General features: G+C 36.1%; 1 protein-coding gene across 5 annotated transcripts in view; it reads right to left on the bottom strand.

The window, feature by feature from the left end:
• RPS6KA3 (ribosomal protein S6 kinase A3) overlaps positions 1 to 25,764 on the bottom strand; it is a 102,183-nt gene that overhangs the window by 36,186 nt on the left and 40,233 nt on the right. For 4 of the 5 annotated variants that reach the window (XM_040266266.1, XM_040266269.1, XM_040266267.1 and 1 more), the window contains 2 exons: positions 13,370 to 13,486; positions 7,290 to 7,371 (listed from right to left, as the gene is read on the bottom strand). In XM_040266266.1, coding sequence (XP_040122200.1) covers positions 7,290 to 7,371; positions 13,370 to 13,486 — 199 coding nt within the window. Of the gene's footprint in view, positions 1 to 7,289; positions 7,372 to 13,369; positions 13,487 to 20,231; positions 20,665 to 25,764 lie in introns of those variants that run through there. The other variant, XM_040266270.1, reaches the window with a different exon arrangement.

The raw sequence follows: 25,764 nt of genomic DNA, 5'->3' as shown, positions 1-25,764 counted from the left end.
AATTGGCCAAAAAAGAAGCAACTTTTAAAAAATGACATGCTAATAAAATATTAAAACACAAAAATATGAAATAGATTTAAACACCCCTCCCTACCAACCATATCAACTCAATTCAACAAACATTCATTAAGCATCTAAAATATATGGCAGACAAGGTGAAGGACAGATATACCCCAAAAGGTATATTTTGAGGGAGGCAGGAGAGTACAGATACTGAGAGGAGATACTATGGTGCAGCTAAAAGAGTAAAGATTTTTGGAATTAGAAAAATCTGGATACTGATCTGTGTAATCTAGAGCAAGTTACTTAAACTCTCTGTGCCTCTATTACCTTTCATCTATAAAATGGGGATAACACCACTGTATCTTTGGGGGCTGTGTGACCATTGTGAGATAAGGTTTGTATATCCCAGAGCCTGATATAAGAGATATTCAATTATAGCACCATGTATATGATAAAGTTATAGTACCATGAGTATGATAAAGCAATAAAATGATGTATTACCACCAGGAATAAGTACAAGAATTCGGAAAAGAGAAAGATGAGTTTTACTTGCACGGGAAGGCTAGAGTGAAGAAGTGTTTAAGACTCTCTCAGTAGAAGGCGATGGCACCCTACTCCAGCACTCTTGCCTGGAAAATCCCACGGACTGAGGAGCCTGGTAGGCTGCAGTCCAGGGGGTCGAGAAGAGTCGGACACGACTGAGCGACTTCCCTTTCACTTTTCACTTTCATGTATTGGAGAAGGAAATGGCAACCCACTCCAGTGTTCTTGCCTGGAGAATCCCAAGGACGGGGAGCCTGGTGGGCTGCCGTCTACGGGGTCACACAGAGTCGGACACGACTGAAGTGACTTAGCAGCAGCAGCAGCAGCAGCAGTAGAATTTAGACGGGCAAGAAGGACTGGACCCAGAGAAGAAAAGTCCAGGTATAGAGTACCAGTGCAAGCAAGGACATGGAGGCATGCATGATGCACAAGAAGGAATCTAATCAGTGTTGAAACTGGTGCGGAGCGGGGGTGGGTGGGGGTGAGGCGGGGGAAGGAAGGGGAATGTAGGGGAGGATGTGAAGTAGGGAGGATTCAGATTCCTGACAATTTGGAATGCCAGGATGAATTTACATTTGACTCTGTATGTGGGCAAAGATCTCTTTTACCAACAAAACATTTCCTGAGCAAACTCTGTGTGCCAGGCACTGTGAGATACAAATAAAATAATCTTCAAGAAGCTCATAATCTGGTGAGAATGAGACAAGTAAACTGATGATTAATCATCTGATAAGTACTCTGTTGGTAGCTGAATGGATTTAAGAGTTGAAAATGATCATTCATTAAAGTTTTTTTTTCTCTTGTGCAGTAAGGACAAATCACACATAACTTCTATTTTTCAGGCCAAAGAGCTGCATGGTTATGCCAAAGATTAAATAGAAAGAATGGGAGAGTCTTTTGGGGGTGCAGGGGTGGGAACAGAGAGTTGGTTTCCTTGTCAATTAAAGGTGACTACTGATATTTAAAACTCAGATATAAGCCCTCTGGAAAAAATAAACAAAGCTTAAAAAATTTTAAAAAAATCCTACATTTGCCATTCTACCAGTTTTCTACCTCCAAATGGGAGATTTTGGTGCCAGTGACTGAAAATATGCAAAACTGGAAAAGGAATCAATTGCTTTGATATCAATACAGCTTTTTAACCTGACTTGCTTTGTTGCTATATCAAATTCAGTTATCAATCTCTGATTTTGTTATTTTGTCCTATCACTACTACTCTGGTGCCTCATGTCCAACAGGCCCTTTCTACTATTTATGTGAATGAGGTTCATCACCTAGGTCTGCTGACAAGTCTGTTCTACTCTAGCCCCAAACTGCCCTTTTTTCCATTACTACCCATACAATCTTGGATTATGTTCTGGTTACTTTAAAGCTAGATTCCAAATTTCTATCTCTTTCAGTAATTATACAAAGCTTATTATTTAAAAATCACTCCTCTGCTCAGTAAGCAGCAAAAATACCTACATTATATTTACTGTATATCAGTCTTCTATTATTCTACTGCTATAAAAAAATTACTTGGGAGTTAAGAGCTATAGTTTAGTGGCCATGCTAATAACTAGATGAGTTACCCTGGTAAAATCCTTTGTTCAGGGACTTTCTGCTTCCTTCTGTATAAAATAAGAGGCTAGAACCAGGGTTTTCTTTTTATTATGATTATCTTGTCAGATAGTTTCCTTATAAGCAACATTGATGAGACCTTGTTTAGTTCAAAATGAACAGTAAGATTCACTCACTAAAGAATTCCTTCCTTTTGCTGGAGACAGGTCTGTACAATAGTTCCAATCTGGTTTCTTTTATGTATATAAAGACCTAGTGACAAATATAAATCATCCTACCATCAAGAATTTTGATTAGGATATTAGTGGTTCAGAAGAACCACTAATTTTATATTGGTTAAACTCTAAATCCTGAAATAGAAGTTGTTAATAATGACTCATGTTGGCAAAGCAACTACATTCATCTGGAATAATTTGTATTACATACTAGTTATTAGATTTTAAACTCGACTTGACTTGAATATGAGAACAAATAAGAAGAAATGCTGTTTGTGTGTCTAGAATTCCATATTAAACAAATGCTTTAAGCAATAGTTTACAAAACCTTTTAGGCCCACAGATTATTAGGACAAGAATCCCTATAAACTCAACTTAACACTTTTGACTTCTTTTTGATCCCATTCATTGTATTAATAGAAACTTCAAAATGGAAAGAGACTTCTAATTAAACATTAATGTTTTACTTTCTACTTTCTTTTAAAAATCCTAATGAAATTAGAATAATGGGAAAATTACACATAAACTCACAAGGACAAAAAAGAGAAGAAGCAGTAGCAGAAAGTGACCAAGTGGTAACTCACACAGCAGATCAGAGAAAGCTAAAATCTAAGCTTAAGGAAAAGAAGCCAATGAGAATTCAGAAAATTCTTGCCACAAAATCCCTTCCAATCAGCTTTTTGGTACCTCACTCTTAAATGAGGAAAAGATAGCAAAGAATTCCTAAGAATTTAAGAAAAGACTCTAAACATGAAAAAGAGCTACCAAAATAAATAAAAAAATATAGATCCTGATTCAAACAAACTGTAGAAAGAAAAATGAATTCTAACAATAGGGACAACTGGAAATCTGAAGAGTTATCAGACATCTGTACAGTAAGTTTTCTTCAGATATAATCACAGAATTATATTATTTCTTTAAAGAGTCTTGATCTTCTTGAGATACACACCAAAACATTTATGCAAGAAATTATACAATGTCTGAAAATTGATTCAAATATCAAAACAGGGGAAGGGGAAGAACACAAATAAAAAAGATTTATCATAAGTTGAGAAATACTGAAGGAAAAAGAAGAGTATATGGGGGTTCTATATTTTTCTGTAGATGTCTGACACTCTCCATAATAAAAAGTTTTTAAAAATGAAATAATTAGAGAACAAGGAAAAATCTAGGAAGTTAAAAATAATAGTAAAAACAAAAAGTCATTAGAGGCTTGGAAGGTACAACATTTCCTAGAAAACAGGAAAAAAATAAAAATTAATCAACAAACCCAGAGGTTCAACATATCCAAAGAGTAGCAGTTGTAAAATGGAGAAGAAATGACAAAATACTTTCCCAGAACTGAAGAAATGAGTTTTCTGGATTGAAAGAGACAACCCCATTTCTGGTACAATGAATTTTAAAAATCCACACTTAAGAAATACCATTATATGAATTTCAGAACACCAGGGATAAAGAGTAGATTGATTATAAAGACTTCCAAAGAGGAAAAGCAGCTTACACACAAAAGACTAGGAACCAGAATGGCAATAAATTTCATAACTGCAACACAGGAAACTGGAAGACAATAGAAACAATGTCTCCAAATTTCTGAGGGAAAATTATTTTTGATCTAGAATTTTTACATCTAATCAAATTATAAATTAAGTGAGGGGATAGAATAAAGGCATTGTCAGACATGTAAAGTTACAAAAAATTTACTGTCCAACCTTTCTGAAGTCCCTCCTAGAAGATGTATTCCACCAAAACTATAAAGCAAACTCAGAAAAAGGTAGATACAGAATTTAGGAAAGGAGATCTAATCAGCAAAGATGTGAAGGATATGTGACTTCAGTATAGTATCTGGCTCTGCAAGGAACAGCTTTTATAAAGCATCATAGAAATATTACTAGGAGGACATGAAAAGGGAAATTTTGTATAGATGGTAGTATAAAAGAATTAAATCCAAAACTTCCATGGTAGAAGTCAAAAGATTATGTCCCCTAATGAAAACGGGTAAAGAATTACAATATAAGAATTCTGAATGTAGAGGTAAAAGGCATAAGTAGCAGCTAAAGAGACTGAAGTCACTGTCTCTGAGGGTCAAGAATTGGGATAGGGAGGAGGATAGGAAAAGCACTGATATTTTTACAAGACTCTATATGCAGATTACTTTGAGAAAAATAAAAATTAAATTTAAGAACACACCAGCAACCTACAAGTCAAATATGTCAAGTATCTTCACTTTTCTATGGTCTCTTCTATAGCTTATATCTTTATACTTTAGGTAGACAAATTTGTTATAATGTTCACTTGCAAATTTTTATTACATTCATTTTTATGCTCACATTTGAAATAGTTCATTTAAATAATATTCTATTAAGTGGTATACCATAATTTTCTAAATAGTTCTTTATTTTTCAATATTTATAAGATTTTAAATTCTTGATATTATAAATACTGTTGCAATGAAAAAATTGCAAGTACACAAAATCTTCCTTTGAGATTATTTCCTCAGGTTACTTTAGCAGCAATAATGCCTTACTATACTTAATGCAAAACAGCTTTCTAATTTATGTTGCCATCGTATGAAAAAAATTCATTATTTTATATGCATTTATCAGAAAACTGAGACATCTTTCCAAATATGGTTTATTTTATCCCCTTATAGAAAATGTATTCTAAAACACTGTAGGTGGAGGTTGTAATGTTATTTCTTAGGAACTCCTAACTCAATCATTCCTTTTACATTTATTAGTTGGAATTCTACTGGAAGAAAGAGATTTCCATTGTTCTCCATGAATTATTTTATGGATTAACCCATGGATTCTTTATTCAGTGGGTTGTAATCGATCACTATCATTAATTACTGCAATGTTTAAACTGTCCTAGATTTGGCCAGTAGGAGTCTTTTAATAAATTCCTTATATATTACTATTTTGTAATATCTGAGGCAAATAATCTCCTGATTTCCTATTTATACTACTTTTCATTATATGAAGGGCCAAAAATTTTTGTATTGTCAATCTGCTTATAATTTGTGATTTGCTCAACATTTCTTTACAAGTTTCCTAGGATGTATTAAATTGTAAAATTCAGTTAAGATTGTTGTTTACTATGGTATACGGTTTAAGAGAAGACTAACTTTTTTCCAGGTTGTTCAGAAGTATTTCAAGCAAAATTTATAAAATCAATATTAAATTTCTCATTTTCTGGACATATGCTTTGTCATACAGCATAGCAATTACTCAATATTTTTGTAACAAATACATTAAACTTTAATATATAATACTTTTGTACTGTTTTGTCCCACTGGTTTATATACCTATATTATTCCCCCCCCCCCAAAATACACTGAATTATTATTGCTTTAATAAGCTTTAAGCCTGATAAAGCTTGTTCCTTTCTTATTCTTCTTTTTTAGAATACTCTTTGAGGCATATGTTTTCAAGTGAAATTCTGAATATTTCAAGGAAAATGCAACAGGAATCTTGAGGATATGGAGCTAACTAGATGACTAGAGGAATACTGAGAATCTTATTAATTAGCCTTCTCTAAAAGGAATTGGGCATGTTTTTCCTTTCCTAATATCTTTGAGGTTTCTCAGAGTTTCATTGTTTCCTTTACATATATTATGAACAACACAAGTGCTGTTATATACATGAAAACAAACTACTTCTGTTGCTTCTGTAAATGAACTCTCTTAAATAAGCTAGAGAAGACTCCTGAGAGTCCCCTGAACAGCAAGGAAGTCAAACAAGTCAATCTTAAAGGAAATCAACCCCGAATACTCATTGGAAGGACTGGTGCTGAAGCTGAAGCTCCAGTATTTTGGTCACCTGATGCAAACAGCCAACTCATTGGAAAAGTCCCTGATGCTGGGAAAGATTGAGGGCAGAAGGAGAAGAGGACGTCAGAGGATGAGATGGCTGGATGGCATCACCAATGCAATGGACATAAACTTGAGCAAACTTCGGAAGATGCTGAGTAACAGGGAGGCTGGCATGCTGCAGTCCATGGGGTCACAAAGAGTCAGAAACAACTGGATGACCGAACAACAAATGCAGCTTTATAACATGGGATTCCTGAGTATGAAGTTATAAAAAATAGTGACATAGAGCAGGACACTAAGGATATAATTTTAATGCCCTGGTCCCTGCAAGAATCAACTAAGTAGTAGGCCAGGAAGTAGAGACTAGATAGGAAAGAAAATACATTCAGGAAGGAGCAAAAGAAGAGAAGCAATGGATGGTGTTTATAGAAGAAGGTGAAATTTCTTGAAACGATGGCAAAATCCAGCGTGAGTTACTAATTGGGAAGAATAACATCAGAAATAGTAACTGATCATCACAAACATTCCTTCCAGAATATTTTAAAACCTTTAGAAAATACAGGTAAAGTTGAAGAGGAAAAAGAGATGTTAGGAATCAACACATAAAACAATTAGAGGTTATGTGGTAAAAAACCAATACTACTTTTAAAAAGGAAGATTTAAGTATTTTGAAATCTAGGTACAATTTTTTCTAAGAGACTGTTTACCTACAAGAACCAAATCTGACATTAGATTTTTTTTTTTTCAAAATCAGAGGCTTAGAATGAAAACTTATTTGCAGACCAGAAGTCAAAATGATAAAGTCCTTGGAATAAAAGCTATTGTGCATCATAAATAAACTAGTACATTTTAAAAATAGTAAAATACTAATATGAACTGGTAAATGTATCAAACCTAGTTTTAATATTCTAAACTTCTATTTGCCAAAAGCCCAAGACAAATTTGTAATACTTCTTTCAAAACATGGCAACTCCCATTCTCACTAGTCATGATTCCTAGTCTTGTAGGAAAAAATCCACTAAAACAAAGTCTAAATTTAAAGACAGTAGTACGAACAGATTCAGAATTTAAGTAACTGGCTGAGAAATCATGAGATCAATTGAGATTTTTCAGTCTGTTCATACTACACAAACAATACAAATTGCAGTAGCACTTACCTTTCAGTGTGGCCTTCTTCAGTACTTTCATGGCGTAAAGCTGTCTAGCATCAGAGCCTGAGATTTTTTTGACTAAGAAAACCTGTATTTAAATAAGAGAAAATAAGTTTTACAAAGTATCACAAACTATGCTATTGCTAAAATAAGACTCCTATTGTAATACAGCTTATTAGAAAGATTCTGATATATTAACTATTTTCCTTAAAATCTATCAATTATAAACACAATGAATTGTAAACAGTGGTTATAACTTTAGGTGTCAATATAAGTGAACACATTTCTTACTGTTATTTGCCAATTCCTTGAAGATCAAATAACATGTAAGACAAGGAAAAATCTTTAAAACTGTAGCAATCAAAGTCTAACATGTTTAAAGTATAACACAGGTGGTAACTACTCTGCTTTTAAAAGAACAAAAATTCTGATTCCATAAAAACTGTTATACAGGAGTTCTTGTTAACCATAATTTTCTGCTGATTCAATTCTGTTGAATAGTCTTTTCTATATAAAAAAGTCACAATTTCTCATTTACTGGGCAGAGCAATTTATTTTTAAATTGAAGTATACTTGATTTACAATGTGTTAGTTTCTGGTGTACAGCAAAGTGATTCCATTTATATATTCATTCTTTTTCATTATGGTTTACAACAGGATATTGGATATAGTTCCCTGTGCTATACAGTAGGACTTTGTTGTTTATCTATTTTATATATAGTAGTTTCTATCTGCTAATCCCAAACTCCTAATCTATCCCTCCCTTATCCTCTTTCCCCTTTGGTAACCATAGCTTTGTTTTCTATGCCTGTGAGTCTATTTCTGCTTTGTAAATAAGGTCATTTGTATCATATTTTAGATTCCACATATACGTGATATCATAGGATATTTGTCTTTCTCTTTCTGACTTACTTCACTTAGTATGATCATCTCTAAGTCCATCCATGTTGCTGCAAATGGCATTTGTTTTATTCTTCTGTATGGCCAAGTAATATTACATTGTATATACACACCACATCTTCTTTATCCATTCATCTACTGATGGACATTTAGGTTGCTTCCATGTCTTGGCTATGTAAATAATGCTGCTATGAACACTGGGGTACATGTATCTTTTCGAATCAGTTTTCTCTGGATTTATGTCCAGGAGTGAGATTGCTGGATCATATGACCACTCTGTTTTTCGTTTTTTAGGGAACATCCATAGTGGCTGTACCAGTTTACACTGCCACCAACAGCATTTACAATTTGTAGACTTTTTAACGACGGCCATTCTGACTGGTGTGAGGCGATATCTCACTGCAGTTTTGACTTGGGCAGAACAATTTGCAACACTTATACTGAAGAAGCCTACTCATAAATATTTAATATAAGCTAAGTCAGAAACCTGCTTCCCCATCTTTTAAAAATCAAATATACACATATAACCTAAATATTAAGAATACAATTCCCAGGTATGTTACTGAGCTTCTTGATTTTCCAAATATTTCCAAAATTCAGTGTGAGATTTATGCAAAATGAATAAAGCCTGCTCTAAATAACTCACGGTCATACTATAACATGGCTAACACAGAACTATCAATATACCCCTCTACTCATTTTGACCATGAGTTTCATGATCTTTTCCATCAAACTTTTAAACAGACTTGCTAAATGGACCTGAATTTCAACTTTTTTTCTTCTACCCATTCTTTACTAGCAGTGCTATTGAACCGCCACAGATGCTAAGAAGAAACACAACTATAATCAAGGAATAATTCTAGGGTCAGCTCTCAATTATCTGCATCAGCACACTAGACTATTAGCACAAAATCAAAAACTGATTCATTCAACTGATTCTAGTGCAAGGCAGAGTTCCTCACTTTGAGAAATTTTTTCAAAGACAATGGGCAACGACCTCACTGAAAAGTGCCACAATGTACACAGAAACCCTGATGCAGGGTATGCTTCTCTGCCCAAATCTTTCCCCTTGTCCCCCTTCACCATGGCCCCTGATGAAACTTTCTTTTAGCCAGCTAGCAGTGAGCCAACTTGAGGAGAAAAAGTGTATTCTCAGTCAGGGTGATTCCTAAGAAGGAATGATGTTCAAATATTAAAGGCAGTCAGAGATCATGAGTATTTCTGAACTGAAACAAATTCTAATTAGGTAGGGATAGTGAGGATTTGATATTTATTATTCATTCTTAAGAGTCCCTAATCAAGTTTCTTTGGGCCATTCTACAAGAATTATTGTCTTCATGGGTTGCAAGATTTCTTCACCCTTTTTTTTTTCTTCACCCTTCTTTGAAAGCACCCTTTTGATAACCTTTCAGCACATCTTAGTTTTTGCAAAGGACTTTCACAAGGATTTGTAACGCGTCATTCATGATAAGTTTGGGAAGCAGGCCTACTAAGCAATGCCTATTTTATAGCTGCCCAAGCTAGGGCTTTGAGAGGTGAAACAGTTCACTTAGAGTCACAGTGGTGACATCAGGATAAGAATTGGGCCAGCTACTCAGTTCCAGTGAAAAAGTTGGCTTAAAGCTCAACATTCAGAAAACGAAGATCATGGCATCTGGTCCCATCACTTCATGGCAAATAGATGGGGAAACAGTGGATACAATGTCAGACTTTATTTTGGGGGCCTCCAAAATTACTGCAGATGGTGACTGCAGCCATGAAATTAAAAGACGTTTACTCCTTGGAAGGAAAGTTATGACCAACCTAGATAGCATATTCAAAAGCAGAGACATTACTTTGCCAACAAAGGTCCATCTAGTCAAGGCTATGGTTTTTCCAGTGGTCATGTGTGAATATGAGAGTTGGACTGTGAAGAAAACTGAGCACTGAAGAATTGATGCTTTTGAACTGTGGTGTTGGAGAAGACTCTTGACAGTCCCTTGGACTGCAAGGAGATCCAACCAGTCCATTCTAAAGGAGATCAGTCCTGGGTGTTCTTTGGAAGGACTGATGCTAAAGCTGAAACTCCGATACTTTGGCTACCTCATGCGAAGAGTTGACTTACTGGAAAAGACTCTGATGCTGGGAGGGATTGGGAGCAGGAGTAGGGGACTCCAGAGGATGACATGGCTGAGCACTGAACTGAACTGAACTGAACCCAGTTCTGTGCTTCTGCTCAGGGCCCTCTTATTCCGCTGCCTCTGGCAGGTCACCAGTCAAGCATAGCAGGAGCAGCAGCAGTCCCAGATGCCACTGGATCTTCTCCCACCAGCATTTCTGACCTTTCTAACTCCCCCATGAAGCTATTCTAGGCTGTGACAGGTCATTCCTGTTTCCTTGGCTTAGATTGGCTTTTGAGGATGCGTAAGAAAGGAGACGCCCTATTTTTAATGTTTGCTATTTTTAGTAAGGTATTTAAGTTACTCTTAAAGAAATAAAGGGAGAAGCATGATAACTCCTGGAAACTTTAATATTATGTTCACTGAAAATATAATATGCTGAAATAAGTCCATCTATTTTGGTTTATCCATAATAAATTACATGATAATACAATCTCATAGCAGATATTATGTGCTTGATCTTACATGATTTAATTCTCACTAATACCTTATGAGGGTAGGACATTATTTACTCATTAATTCTTTCCAGAACTATATGCTAGGTACCGTGCTACAGGATCAATGCTGAGACATAGTACAAGGCGTGCATGGCCCCTACACTCATAGAACATAGTCTAGTGTGGGAGATAGCCAATAAATGAATAACTACTCAAACAAAAGACTGCAATTGTGGTGAGTGCTGTGAAGATGAGGTATGTAATGTTCTGCAAGGGTAAAAGAGACGAATATGACCTAGCCAGGACAGCTGGGAAGACTTCTTTGAGCTCATAAGCATGACAGGAGCTAACCAGAGAAGAGGTCGGGGTGGGACACAGTGTTTCAGGCAGAGGGAACAGCATGTGCAAAAGGCTTTCGCTTACAGACTGAAAAGGAGGCCCATGTGGCCAGAACACAGGTAGCGAAAAGTATATAAAGTGATGTTGATAAGGTAGCTAGGGGGCCGACTCAGGGGCTCCTCTACCATCTTAAAGAATTCGTCTTTCTCCTGAAAGCAAAGGGAAGCTACCAAAGGGTTAAGGGGACTGAGTACAAGACTAGCTCCTCTTGGCTGCCCTGTAAATAATGGCTTGAGGCAAGAATAAATTTGGGAAGCCCAAGGTAGCAGCCTTCTTCATTAGGTCAGGGAGAAATGGTGGTGGCATAGACTGAAGAAGTGGCAAGGAAAAAGAGAAAATAGGCATGATTTGAGAAATCTTTACTAGATCAACAAAACTTGTGGACAAATCATATTGGTAGAGGTGAGGAGAGAGGGAAGGGTGGGGACTAGAAGGACATGTTAAGAACGGATGCCATTCATAGTGATGGAGAGAAATGAAACAGGAGAGGTTTGGGGGTTAGGAGAAAATCATGAGTTTGGTCTTATACATGTTGAGTTTAAACTGACTTTAAGGCATGCAGAAAGAAAAAAAACAAGTAGCTATACACACAGTTCAAAGCTTGGAGGCACAACCTAGACTGAAGGTGCAAGTCTCTTAGGTCAGCTGTATAAGGGTTTTATTAAGATAGTGGACATAGAGTAATTAGGAGCAGATAGAGAGTGAGGAGAAGGGAGCCTAGAATGGAACATTGAGAACTTTAATACCTGATGACTGCCTAGAAGAGGGAAATGGTGCTCTAAGAGGTTCAGTAACTTGCTCAAGCACAAACAGCAAGTATGTAGGAAAAAAAGAAAGAGAATCTACCTCTGGCTGACCTAGAGCACAAACTTGCAACCATTATCTTCTTTTGGCTACTTAATCTGTATTTGGATTGAAAATATCATTTTGGGTTTGAAAGAAGTTAACAGCTGTAACAGATTACCTATGTTAGCCAAGAATTGCTAAATAGTCCCATTAAAATACACAAGAGAGAAAAACTGGTGTTGTTTTGAAACTTGCAAAACATGTTATCTTCAAATGCTTCCTCAGTGAGGTGGCAAAGAAGCATTGCATGGTGAAAGTTGAATACACTCTCAGAAAGTTCCTCTTGCTGAGAAATGTACTAGATAGATAGAAATGTACTAGATAGTGGATTTGGGAAATATTTTTAGATATTAAAACAGACACAGATATCACTGATTAGAATGCAACCTTCGCATTCATTTTAAAGACAAGCTAGAAGTCCCCCAATTTCATATCTGTAGTGCTAACCCCCCACCCTATTCCCTTGGAAGTACCTATTCACTTTCTGCTGGAATTAGGGATACTCCAGAGGAAAGACTGATATGCAGTGTTAGAATATAACACAGGATCACCTTGTAATTCTACATGAAGCCTCAAAAACAGACCAGTGTATCATGGGAACATTTCGTGATTTTTTAATCATTTGAGAAGTGCAATTAGAGAGGTTTTTGACAAAGGTCGGTTTAGTCAAAACTATGATTTTTCCAGTAGTCATGGATGGATGTGAGTTGGACTATTAAGAAAGCTGAGTGCTGAAGAATTGATGCTTTTGAACTGTGATGATGGAGAAGACTCTGGAGAGTCCCTTGGACTGCAAGCTCAAATCAGTCAATCCTAAAGGAAATCAGTCCTGAATATTCACTGGAATGACTGATGCTGAAGCTGAAGCTTCAATACTCTGGCCACCTGATGTGAAGAACTGTCTCATCTGAAAAGATCCTGATGCTGGGAAAGATTGAAGGCAGAAGGAAGAGGGGATGACAGAGGATGAGATGGTTGGATGGCAACACTGACTCAATGGACATGGGTTTGAATAAACTCCGGGAGCTGGTGATAGACAGGGAAGCCTGGTGTGCTGCAGTCCATGGGGTCGCAGTCAGACACAACTAAGCAACTGAACTGAACTGAACACCGTGAAGATAAAATGAACTGAATACTGCCACTTTACGAAAGTTTCCAATGTACTCTTGAATGGTTTTATTCACTTTCTCACACTTATTGACAGTGAGAATTGTAAAATCACAGAAAGTACCGCTTTGTAGGGAGATCAGTAGTATTTCAATAAAATATTTTCGTTCCCCATTTGTATGAAATATACATTAATTTCAAAAAACAACTTTTTAAAGAGTACATATTCATGACTTACCTTTCCAAATGATCCCTGCCCTAATACTTTTAAAAGTTCAAATTGGGAAGGATCTGCCTTTTCATGTCCTTCCTTTACATGATGTGTGATTGCAATTTCTTTGATACTGCCTTCTTCCTGTTGATGCAAATATAAGGGGATAAAACAGAGTTAGAGCTACTTCCTCTGGCTATAAGTCAAGCAATATAAATTTAGTGTATCATATTAGAAATCCTCAAGTTAACATACACAAACTGCCTTTACTGACCCATCAAGTAAAAAGAGAACACATGCCAAACAAATATACTTTAAGTTAAATGTCAGAGACAGAATAATACCAGCCAACCACACAGGCCAGTTAAACCTCTACATAACATTAGCACTGAATATTTTCAAGTCTTCATGCTTCCTAATGGAAATAATCAGAATAATTAGTTTCATTGGCTGAGAGCATAGGGTGTAAAGAAGTCTGAAAACAGATCAGACTAATCTGCTATGCTCTGATATGTGGCTGTATCGGGTAGAATCAATACTATACACAAAAAAACCTGATTATTGGGGAGAGGGGTTGAAACATATTCCAAAGTAAATGTGGAAATTTCTACCCTCAGCAAGGCCATCTGAATTAGCATGCTGAAATTTATTGTGTTTGAAATACCTAAGTTACTTCCTATTTCTAGGACAACCTGAGATCTGAGAGGGGAGAAAGGGATAATGCTAAAACACAACATCAAAAAAGATTTAACATTTGGATGGAGGATTAGACAGAAAAAAAAAAAGGTCTTTCCAGCATGATGGAACAGTAGAAGATCTTAGAGTTAAGAAAAGGATACTTAAAGATGGTGGTTGTTTTACTATATTTGAGAGAAGGTGTCAGAAAAGAAAGGCTGAAAATACATATAAGTATACATATAATTTCAATTATTTATTTACCCTGAGATCAGAAGATTAAGTACACCTTATTTAATCAAGACACATAAAAATCAGCCCAAAACTACAATAAAACAAAACCCAACAAAACAAGAAACATAAGCTTGTCACAGACTATTATCATACTCTGTATATTTTAGCACTTTTTTCCTTGGGTTAAGTGGGATGTAATTTATTAGGCTGCAACATTTTTTCATCTTATATTTCATAGAAAATACCGACTACAATTATCTGTCACAAATAAAAACGCAACACAGGCAGGGAAGAATTACTGATGATAAGCGTTCTGCATTTTGTCACAGGCATTCAGGATCAAGCCTCATTCCACAGTGTGAGCTACAATCAGGCCACGGGTCTCACAATAAACAGCAGTTACTATTCAAGAAAGATTTCATTTTTGATGACTACCCTTCCTTTCCTTTGAAGAACCACACTAAGCACCTACTATGTATTAAGCACAGTACTGGGAATACCTTTCATTCTATTTCCAGTAACACTGTCTAGATGTAATCCGTCATTACCTTTCCTGTAGGAAACTGAAACTAGCTTGGTCACTCATCATGCCACTTTTTGCCACTGCCACTCCAATTCATCCTCCTGACAAATTCATTTTCTGAAAGTAGATGCTCCGGTTACTTGACCAACTGCTCAAAAACTTCTCCAAGTTTTCCCAAATTAAATGCGCTGCTTCACCTTGGCACTGGAGGTCCTCTGCAACATGGTCTAAACTGCCTTTTCTGGCATTATTTCCCAACATTCCCTTATATAGTCTTTTGTCAAGCTGGGTTATTTCCTGTTTCCTAAATTTTTTGTCTTTAAAATCTAATACTTACACATGGGTAACAAATCAAATAGTGGCAGAATAGTTTAAGATGAAAAGCAAGTCTCTTCTCACCGCCATACCTAAGCTTTAAAAAAAAATCTAATTCTTTCTGCACTAACTTTGATAATTTTTTAGTTTATTAACTTTACAACAATGCCTACTGATTTAAAAATAAGATGAAGGACTTACTTATATGCCCCTTCCATCCATCATCTTCTTCCCTACTATCTGATAATTATTTTCACAAAACCCTCTCGTTTTTTTTGGAAGTTTTAGACAGGATCCTAACTCTTCACTTTGTAAGAGGGTAATAGTGCCCATACATTCTTTTCCTCAAATTACCCCCCACCTGCTGATAGCTTCTTTGTATTAATATTTAAGGCTGTATTAATATTTAATATTAAGAAAATTAACATCCTCTCTTGTAACCACTACCAAATTCTTCTTGCTCTCCCCAAAGCCTGATTCTAAAAGCTGAATGCCTATACAAGCAGCAGCATTTTCATGACAATACATTGTCATTCAAACAAAGGCTAGGAGGTTTATTAAATTTCCTCTCATACGGTCCCTATCAGTGAGTTCTGGGACAATCCAAGAGGACTTGAAATCTTAGCTTTTAATCATACTTTCTATTCTCATGAGAGCCTTTCTTACCCTCCCTCAGGAAGGGTTGTTCTCTAGACCTTGCTGCATAGGTATTATCTCGGGATGTATCTTCAGTGCTTTCCTGGTTTAATTTACTATTTTCAGTTTCCCACCTTTCTCTCTTTCTTAGATCACTCCCTTCTAACTTCCTACGAAAAGTGATGTGGAAGAAAACTTTCTGGATCTCGCACATCTGAAAATGTCTTTATTTTGTCTTCACATTTGTATAGTTTGGCTTCCAACCAAATTTTAGAATAAAAACAACCTTGCCCAAGAATGTTGGCGCCATTCGTCCACTGCCTTCTAGCAGTCAGCGCTGCTGCTGATGCTAGTCTGATACACACTTTTTAGTATGTGACCTGGTTTTTCTTTCTGGAAGTTTTAAAAATTTTCTGTTTTTGTATTTCTGAAATTCCACACTAAGTGAGATAAAAATGGTCTCCTCTCCTTCAGAATGCTAGATGCTTGATGAACCTTTATAATCTAAAGACTTGAATTTTTTAACTCTGGCGGAATTCTAACATTTCTTTGATAAATTCCTTCCAACTACTCTTCAGGGTTTCTCTTTTTACAACAACTCTATCAATTGGACATTGTATGTCCGGAATTTAATTCTCATCTTTTTTTCTCTTGGTTTCTGTCTCTTTTCTGAGAGACATCCTTGACTTTATTTTCCCACCTTCATACCAAAGTTTCTATTATGGTAAATCTTGTTTTAAAATAAATCTTCAAATCCTTCTTTTCTCAGCTTCTTTTTTTAAACAGCACTTTCCTCCACTCCCCTACCACAACCTCCCAAAAATGGATGCAATCATTTTGAGGCTATTAGACTTTTAAAAATCTTTTTCTAAATTGGGAGTGCAGAGAATATAAAAATCGTCCTTGGGGGTAGAGAGAAAAGATCAATGTCTATGGCTCAAGTTCCAAAACCTTGTGACTGTTCTATTCCCAACACATTTTTCTGTTCCTTCCCAGTTGAAATTTTTACAAATCATATCAGTAAACCATTTTCTATCTACTTTTACGTATAAGTGAAGTCATAGTAGCATAATAGGCATGATATCCTTGGTTAATATCTTGATTCCCAAATTATGCTTTATGTTAGAGTCTTTTCAAACTATCGGACCATGAATATTTCAGAAATGAGCTTGAGGTTCAATTAGGACGTTATACTAATGCTTGGGCAATCTTGGATAACAGATAGGAAAGCAACAGCATGCTCTTCCAGCTCATATTTTGAATCCAATGAGATAGATGCAGGGAAGAATATCAAATTTCTGAAGACACTGATAACCAAGGACAGACTGACATTCACATGTGACAAACCTATCTTTACGTCACTAAATCAACTGTTATTGAAATGAATCTGTCATATGAAAACACAGAATTACAGCTTGATAGTTTGTAAAATTGTGTTTTTGCCTGTAAGTATACAGTGAAGCAACTATAATTTTATGGGAAAAGAATTTTGTCAATGAGGTAGAGCAGAACTATACATTATAACCATTATAAATTTTCTGTGAGGCTCACATTTTTACATTTTCTAGCACAACTGCACTTTAACTGATATATGGATACCTGCCCATTCATTGGAGAAGGCAATGGCACCCAACTCCAGTACTCTTGCCTGGAAAATCCCATGGAGGGAGGAGCCTGGTGAGCTGCAGTCCATGGGGTTGAGAAGAGTCAGACACAACTGAGTGAATTCACTTTCACTTTTCACTTTTATGAATTGGAGAAGGAAATGGCAACCCATTCCATTGCCGCCTATGGGGTCGCACAGAGTCAGACACGACTGAAATGACTTAGCAGCAGCAGCAGCCCATTCATTATCACAAAAACTTAGCTTGACTATTTTAAAAAGTTGTAACAAATTTCATATTTTCATTTTTACAAAGTCCACATTTATTTGATAAACGTGTACTTGTAGGTAAAATTGTGCGGCTGGCAGCTGGTCTACATCACAATCCTGTATCCTTCATCTACATTCCCTGTACTTTCAGACACTTGGCACTCGAGTCTAGGTGTTCAATACTCTCAAATTACGAATGGGAGTTAATTCGTTCATCCATTTAAACATTTTTTTATTGAGCACCTAATACATGACAGGCACTCTTCTAATTGTCTGAGACATATGATAAATGAAACAGAACAAAATCTTTGCTGTTTTGGGAGAGACCTAATAATAAGTAGTAGTATTACTACTAGTAATAGTAGTTATAGTAAGTTCATCTTAGAACATGATACATACTGTGGAAAAAAGATATTAAGTTGGATAAGAGGGATCAGAAGTGCATGGATGGAAAGAAGGCCTTGCAATCTGAAATAAAAACACCAGGGCAGGCTTTACTGAAAAGACACTATTTCCCCTTAAAGGAGTTAGGGGAGTCAACCATCTGGGGGAAGAACATTCCAGGCAAATGGACAAACCAGTGCAAAGGCCAGTGTGGTGCACACAGGGAAACTAGTGTTTGCATCAGGGAGTGAGAAGGAGAGGAAGAAAAGGAAAGGTTCAAGAGGGGACTAAAACTCAGACAGCTCTTGTACTTTTCCTTCGTGACTGCCTGGTTCTGATGAAAGTGTTTCTGATCTGTAACATATTCTCTTAGGGTCCTTCCTTTTTGTTAGAAGGCAATTCAGATTATGGGCCCGGTATGGTGCTAGGTATTAGCAATACTAAGATACAGAAAAGTAACTGCTCTTCAGGAATTTACCCAGGGTTTCAAAGATGTACTACTGGGTAAACACTTATTGAGTATGACCCTGATAGATAAAACAAAGTCCGTTCAGTTAAAAAAATTCTGTAATTTTTGGAATTTGTAAAGAGTATCATTTTAGACATCACAGAAAAATGGCAGAAGAAAATTCATGGACAGATGGATCTTTTGGTGCTCCTCCCGTCACAGAGAAAGGTCACCTTGTTTGTTTCCCAGGACCAAGAAAAGGTCCATAGGTTTTGTCTTAAATGGTCTTTGAGGTCTTTCCCTTAATAGAGAAAAATTAACTCAATGTCTCCTTTCCAAGTTGAAAGGGAAAAAATAGAATTTTGTTCTTAAAATATTTTTTTAAAAGGATTAAAGAAAAGGAACTGAAATTGATGCTGCCTACCTGAGTTATAGAAAACCTAATGTTTTAACATCCAAACATCAAAAAACCAAACTGGGTGACATTAACTGATTTTGAAGAGTGATTCAACATTTGGCATTATGCCCTGCCTTGTATACATAATTTCCTTTTTCCTCCCCTCCCTTGAGTCAGGAAGTGTGTTCTTAAGGTATTTGTATTTTTAAAATTGTTTTTAATGTCAGAAAACACTGTTGAAGCTGGAAATAAAACATTTAAATATTCCTTAGTAAAAGCCAATAAATAAGTATTTTCTACTCATGGATATGTAATCATTTTGTGGCCTAACATAAAAAAAAAAAAAACTCTGACAAATGAAATTATAAGATTATATTTACCTCTTAAATATAATCCAAAATTAAACACTGCTCACTATATAGATACTTATAGTTCCATAATACACATTTTTTAATTTTAAAAAGATATGTTAATTTTTTGGTTGTGACACATAATTAGGCTGGTTATTCAAGTTGTGGTGAAAAACTACATTTTAATTTATTCTAGATTACAATTTGACCAAATCCAATTTACTTGATTTGCTAATGAATGATAAATATGCTCAACATTTCTCACTTAATCAAATTCTTTAAGAGAGTATTCCAACCAGTTTCTTGAATCTATGCCTGAAAAAAGAGCACTGATAGTTTCCCAGACTAATATTCTCAATAACTGCTGCAAAGAGCACTAAGTTTTCTCCCAGTCGGGAATCCTGATCAACAAATTTAATTCTCTTTAAAGAGCAGCAGGATATCACAATTCTCATGGGAAAATATCAAATTGATTCTGGCATGCTTTTTAGATTAAATACAATGCAAATTATCATTTTAACAAACACATTTTAACAAAGTTATGCTTTGAAAACTGTTCCTACTCTAAGATAAAATTACCTGCTTAAAATACAATTGATTAAAAACTTCAAATTTTTAAAAGACCTAATTTCAACAAAACTCTACTTTTAAGTTCTTGACTGTTTAAAATAAGACAGTCTCCTACGATGTTGCTTTCATTATTATTACATGGTAATCTCCTAAATATTAGTATGTTTCCAATTTTGTTCAGGCCTAGTTTAATACTGAGAGTTACAATACAAAACTATACACACTAACAAGATAAAAATTACTTTAGCACTAAAAAGCCAATGTAAAGTAACTTTAGAAAATACACAGAGCTGAAATATATAATATAAATAGCTGGTTTAAGTAAACAGAAATAGCATCCTTTAAATGTTCCTTAAGAACTGGTTTTGAATTCTGAAAAGCTACTTAAAAGAATATATAAAGTAAAATAATTGTTTAATTAGTGTAATTATACTTAGCTCCAACCGAAACATTTTAGTCTTTAAAGAAGTTGAACAAAGCTTACCTGTATAGAGCGAACACGAAAAGACAGAAATTTGAACATGGCTACGAAACCATGATGGTGATAAAAGAATTTCTGACGGTAAACTTAAGTTAGAAAGGGAAGGCCAAGCCCCTGCAAAGTTTTCCCCTACCAGCTGTTCCGGCAATTAGAAAATTTCCTGTCAGGCGGGTCCCGAAATGCTAGAGAAAGAGGCCTGACAATTTTCCTGTGGTAAAAGAAAGGAGAACCGTAATGGCGAGGGCAGTAATGTAGCTGATAGGTAGGGAGGCCAGAACAGGAAACCAAAACAGATTTGCTGATAGCAAAATCCTGCTGAAATGTTCATACGCCTGGTTCCCAGAAATCTGGACGATTTTCACAACCAGTAAAATGAACGTTCTTTTATTTCAGAATCCTGAGATAGGTTGGTATTTCTTAACTATATGACACTTTAAAAGCAACGGAAACCAGTCAGCACTGCTAAAATAATAAGTCATCGATTCACATGTGAAATTTTACCCTGTGTAATGTTTATACACGCACTCCAAAAGACAGTTTCAAGACTACTTTAAGGTTACATGTAGACATGTAATGGGTGTTCCCCGTCAATGAGGAAGAGTTTCTGAACTATGGGAAGAAAATGACCACATGTAAGGAACTTTTTGATTGTGATGTAAGGAGAGATTCTTCCTATCTTAAATGAAAGTAAATTACCTTTAAATTCTTATTGGTTTCTAAACATCAATTATCAACCAGGTTAAAGACTTCAAGGCCCACAGTTAAAATTCACATTCCCAGCTGATAAAATCTAAATTAAAAAAAAAAGTCCACTCCCTGGGTTATTAGTGAGCAAAAGGAACATTTACTGAAGTAAATCTGGAAAAGAAGGAAGGGTGAAACTACCACACAATCCCCTACTCCATTTCATCCTCTAATAGCTTCCAGAAGTTCTTCTAAGGTATTTTTGCTTTGAGAAATATTTTTTTAAGTATGCCAATATTCAGACATGATCACTAAGACAGTGTCATTTAAACAAAACCAAACGACAGAAGCATCAAGATCTGTGGGAAAATATTTAACGTACACAATCTATGTGGAACCAATAAAAACCTCAAATGTTAATCTACATGACCTGCACCAATATCATAAAAATCATCGAATTTTCAAGAACTGAAGAGCATCTAGAAATCAGCAGGTTTGCTCCAAGCATGAAGGAACTACGGTGAAGGCAGGCACATATTTGATGACAGAGCTACCTACCACGAGAGCTCAGCACTGCTGTCCTGTATTGAGCAAATATTAGAGGGCCTATTAGGTGTTACAGATACCATGTGAAAGGCCATGGCTCCTTCTGCTAGATCAAATTTTTATGGCCGTGTACAGTTGAAGAATTTTTTTAGAAGTTACTTGATTTGAAAAATTATTCTATGTAACCAAACATAGTAGAATCACCTGGGACTCAAACAAATAGCCAAGATAAAATTTTCAACTCTGCCTGGGAAACTGCATGTCTCTTGATTAAAAATGCGTATCTTAGTTTTTCAGCAAGGAAAGCACTGAAAAAGTTTTCCATCAGAACATAAACCCTCCCATCTCCCAAAATCAATTACCTAAGGCTGCTTACAACACTGCAAAAGGGCAGCAAGGCCAGGACAATCACCCAGCATTGAACCAGTCTCTCAACATGTGCTTCTTAAGACTGTCAAGAAGAGGCAAACATCACGGTTATTCTACAACCAACTAAGGTTATTCTACAACCAACTAAGGTGCACAAAACGAAACAGGAGTGTCCCTGTACAGAGCAGTCACCAACTTTACTCTTGTAACATTTAAGAACAAGAGCAACCAAATAACCTTTTTTGAATTTAAAGGGTTGGTCTAAATTGGCTTTAATGACTAGTGATGCTCAGGTTAACAATTCACATTTTACTGCGAGATATGCTTTTTAATATTACCCCTAAAATATAAAGCAATATTTCAGATACCAAAATCTGAACTAAGTCTTCCTCAGTTGAAATGATAACGTAATTAAAACAGCATGGTACTGCTGTATAAAAGATAAGCATAGCGACAGAAAAGAATGGGATGCTTTACCTCTGAGGGAGATGTGGTGGTATTTGGCTACCTGTTTAGAAAATGCAAGCATAAAGGAAACCATTGATATAGATTTGGTTATAAAATTTAAAAACTCCTTTACATCAAAAGGCACCATAAACAAAGTTAGAAGAGTAGCTCAATATATATCACTGAACAATTGCTTTAGTTGGGTGTTAGTTATCTCCTAATCAGAACAAAAGCTCTTAAAGTCCTTCAGGACATTGTTTATGGCATTTATTAGTGTTTAAGCATGTCCCATTGTCCCTACCAGATTAATCTTTGGAACAGGCACCATACTTGCTTGTATCCTTATAGCAAACACCACATAGGAGAAACTCAAATAATGGCTGCCCAATTAAGTATCATATACTGAAGTCTGAAATGGATACTACTTGTGTGATTGTACCCATGAAACTAGATACTACTGTTAATATTCTCCTTCCTCTAACTTTTAACTATCTTTAAATTAATCTTATAAAATTTTCGGCTAGTTTTTTCATTTTTGTGTCTTATTGGTTTTATCATTCACCTTACTATTTAGGTAACTTTCATTATAAAAATTATGCATGTCCAGGATAGAAAGCTTAAATAATAAAGATACACTAAAAGGAGAAAAACAAAAGAGGGAAAAAATTCACTATTTCGATGCTTTCTAGTTTTTTTCTGAATATATACATGTACACACTTGAACCATACTACAGAATATTATCATTTTTTTTTCTGTAGAGGGTCAGAAAATATGGCTTTGCAAGTCATACTGGTGTCAACACCACCACTGCAGCAGGAAGAATGGGTGAGATTGTGTTCCAATAAAACTTCCTTAACAAAAATAGGGGGCAGGTCTCAGGTATAGTTTGCTGACTCTTGTTTTCTATTACTAAATCAGCCTCAACGTGTCTATTAATGACTGCAGAGGATTCTACTATATAAATTCCCTGGGGTGCTGAGTATTTGATCTATATCACTGGAATGTCTCCATGTTTTGTGTACATTCACAGTTTATCAGAAATAATTTCTAGAAATGGCACTGTATTTCTAGAGGTAGTGCATGCAAAGCCGCTTCAGTCATGTCTGAATCTTTGCAACCCTATGGACTGAAGCCCACCAGGCTCCTCTGTCCATGGGATTCTCCAGGCAAGAATACTAGAGTGGGTTGCCATTTCCTCCTCCAGGGTATCTTCCCGACCCAGGGACACAACCTGGGGATCCCGTGTTGTGGGCAGATTCTTTATCGATTGAGCCACCAGGGATGGCACCTTCTAAAGGAGTATACAGCATTTTAAATTTTCTTGATCCTAACTTATTTGGCAAGTTGTCCTCCAGGAAGAACCTAAATAATAATGAGAGAACCATACCAAGACCTCACTCAGGCAAGGGTAAACTACAGCCAAGCAGGGCCAGTCAAGGGCTAAATCTGGTCATGCCCATCACTATTTACCTAACAGCTCCTGCTGGTTTTGCCCTACATAATGGCTACCACTGATGTGAGTGGTTGTCACAAAGCCCACATGGCTCACAAAGCCTAAAATACTCACTACCCAGCCCTTTATAGACAGTTTGCTGACTCATGGTCTTGAGTCTTCCAACAGATTGAGCAGCAAATGCAAAAGCCCTGAGATTAGGAAATCAGCTTAATGAACTCAAAACACAAAGGAAAGACCTTGGTGGCTAGCAAGGAAAGAGAAGGAAGTGGGGAGGTATGTTTGGGCCACATCAAGCAGGTTTTTATAGACTATCAAGAAGTTTGGATTTGATTTCCAGTGTAATGGGAAGCTAAACTGCCTCATTTTAGGCAGCAGCATCAATACTGATTCCCCAAATCTGTAAGCCCTTTTTGGCTTTTACCTTTCTAATCTAATTTCCTTCCCTTCATATTTAATCCATCAATAAATTCTACATATTTTATCTCTGAAATATACCTCAAATCAGTCTATTTCTATTTCCTCTGACACTGTCAGTACAAGCCATTATCATCTAGCACCATCTAACTGATTCTCCTTTTTCCAAATTCCTCCTATACAATCCTTTTTCTTCACAGCAGCCAGAATAATTTTAAAACAGAAACCAGGCTGGGTCGTACCCCTATCTCACATGCTTCAATGGCTTCGAATTCCAGACTAAAACTCAAATTTCTCATAGTCTATGGAGCATAAAGCAAACACTAATAAATGCTACCTTGATCCTAACCTGGGAATATACTCAGAAAATCATTCAAATACGGTTATCAATATTTGGGTTTAGACATATTTTAATCATGTTAATATGAAATGATTTCCTCTTTACTAAAAGAAGAATGAATATTCAATTTTGTAAAATGTCTTTTTATTATCTATTAATATAATAAACTTAGTTTTTCTCCTTTGACTCACTGATTTGATAACTTAGATCAACAGATATCCTAATATGCTTGTATTTCTGGGAAAATTCCATAAATTTGTATTTGATTTGTAAATTTTAGAAGGATTTTTGCATCTGTATTCATAAATTAACTTGGCACAATTTCCTTTTCTGTGTTCTTTCATTTTCAGGGCTATGCTAACTTTATAAAACAGACTAGAAGGTGATACAAATTTTTCATATGTTTTAGGACAATGGCAGTACATATTGGGAGAAGGCAATGGCACTCCACTCCAGTACTCTTGCCTGGAAAATCCCATGGCGGGAGGAGCCTGGTAGGCTGCAGTCCATGAGGTTGTTAAGAGTCGGACATGACTGAGCGAATTCACTTTCACTTTTCACTTTCATGCACTGGAGAAGAAAGTGGCAACCCACTCCAGTGTTCTTGCCTGGAGAATCCCAGTGATGGGGGAGCCTGGTGGGCTGCCGTCCATGGGGTCACATAGAGTTGGACATGACTGAAGCGACTTAGCAGCAGCAGCGGCAGTACATATTCTTTAATAACTTAAAGTTCTCCCTTCCTATTGGTAAAGTCATAGTTTTCCATTCTTTCCTAGATTAAATCATTCAGGTTTTCTTAAAAACCACATATTTCAGCAAGACTTTCATATTAGCATAGAGATATACTTCATATGAAAGTGAAAAAACTGTCAGCCACTCATTCGTATCCAACTCTTTGTGACCCCTGCACTGTAGCTCACCAGGCTCCTCTGTCCATGGGATTTCCCTGGCAAGAATACTGGAGTGGATTGCCATTCTCTTCTCCAGGGGATCTTCCTGACCCAGGGATGGAACCCAGGTCTCCTGCACTGAAGGCAGATTCTTTACCGAGTCATCAGGGAAGCCCATACTTAGTACACTATTATGTTTTTTTAATCAAATTTAAGGAAAACTTCAAGCTTACATATTAACAAACCCTCATGAATCCAGCACTCAACTATAACAATTATCAACTCATGGCCAATTTTGCTTGTAATACTCACTTCCCCCCATTCTCATAACTAATTATTTTGAAGTAAATCCCAGACATTATAATATTTCATCTGTAAATATTTCAGTT

This window comes from Oryx dammah, unplaced genomic scaffold (assembly GCF_014754425.2).
Source record: "Oryx dammah isolate SB20612 unplaced genomic scaffold, SCBI_Odam_1.1 HiC_scaffold_23, whole genome shotgun sequence".
NCBI classification, from domain to species: Eukaryota; Metazoa; Chordata; class Mammalia; order Artiodactyla; family Bovidae; genus Oryx; species Oryx dammah.
This window is presented reverse-complemented; position numbering and strand designations above follow the sequence as displayed.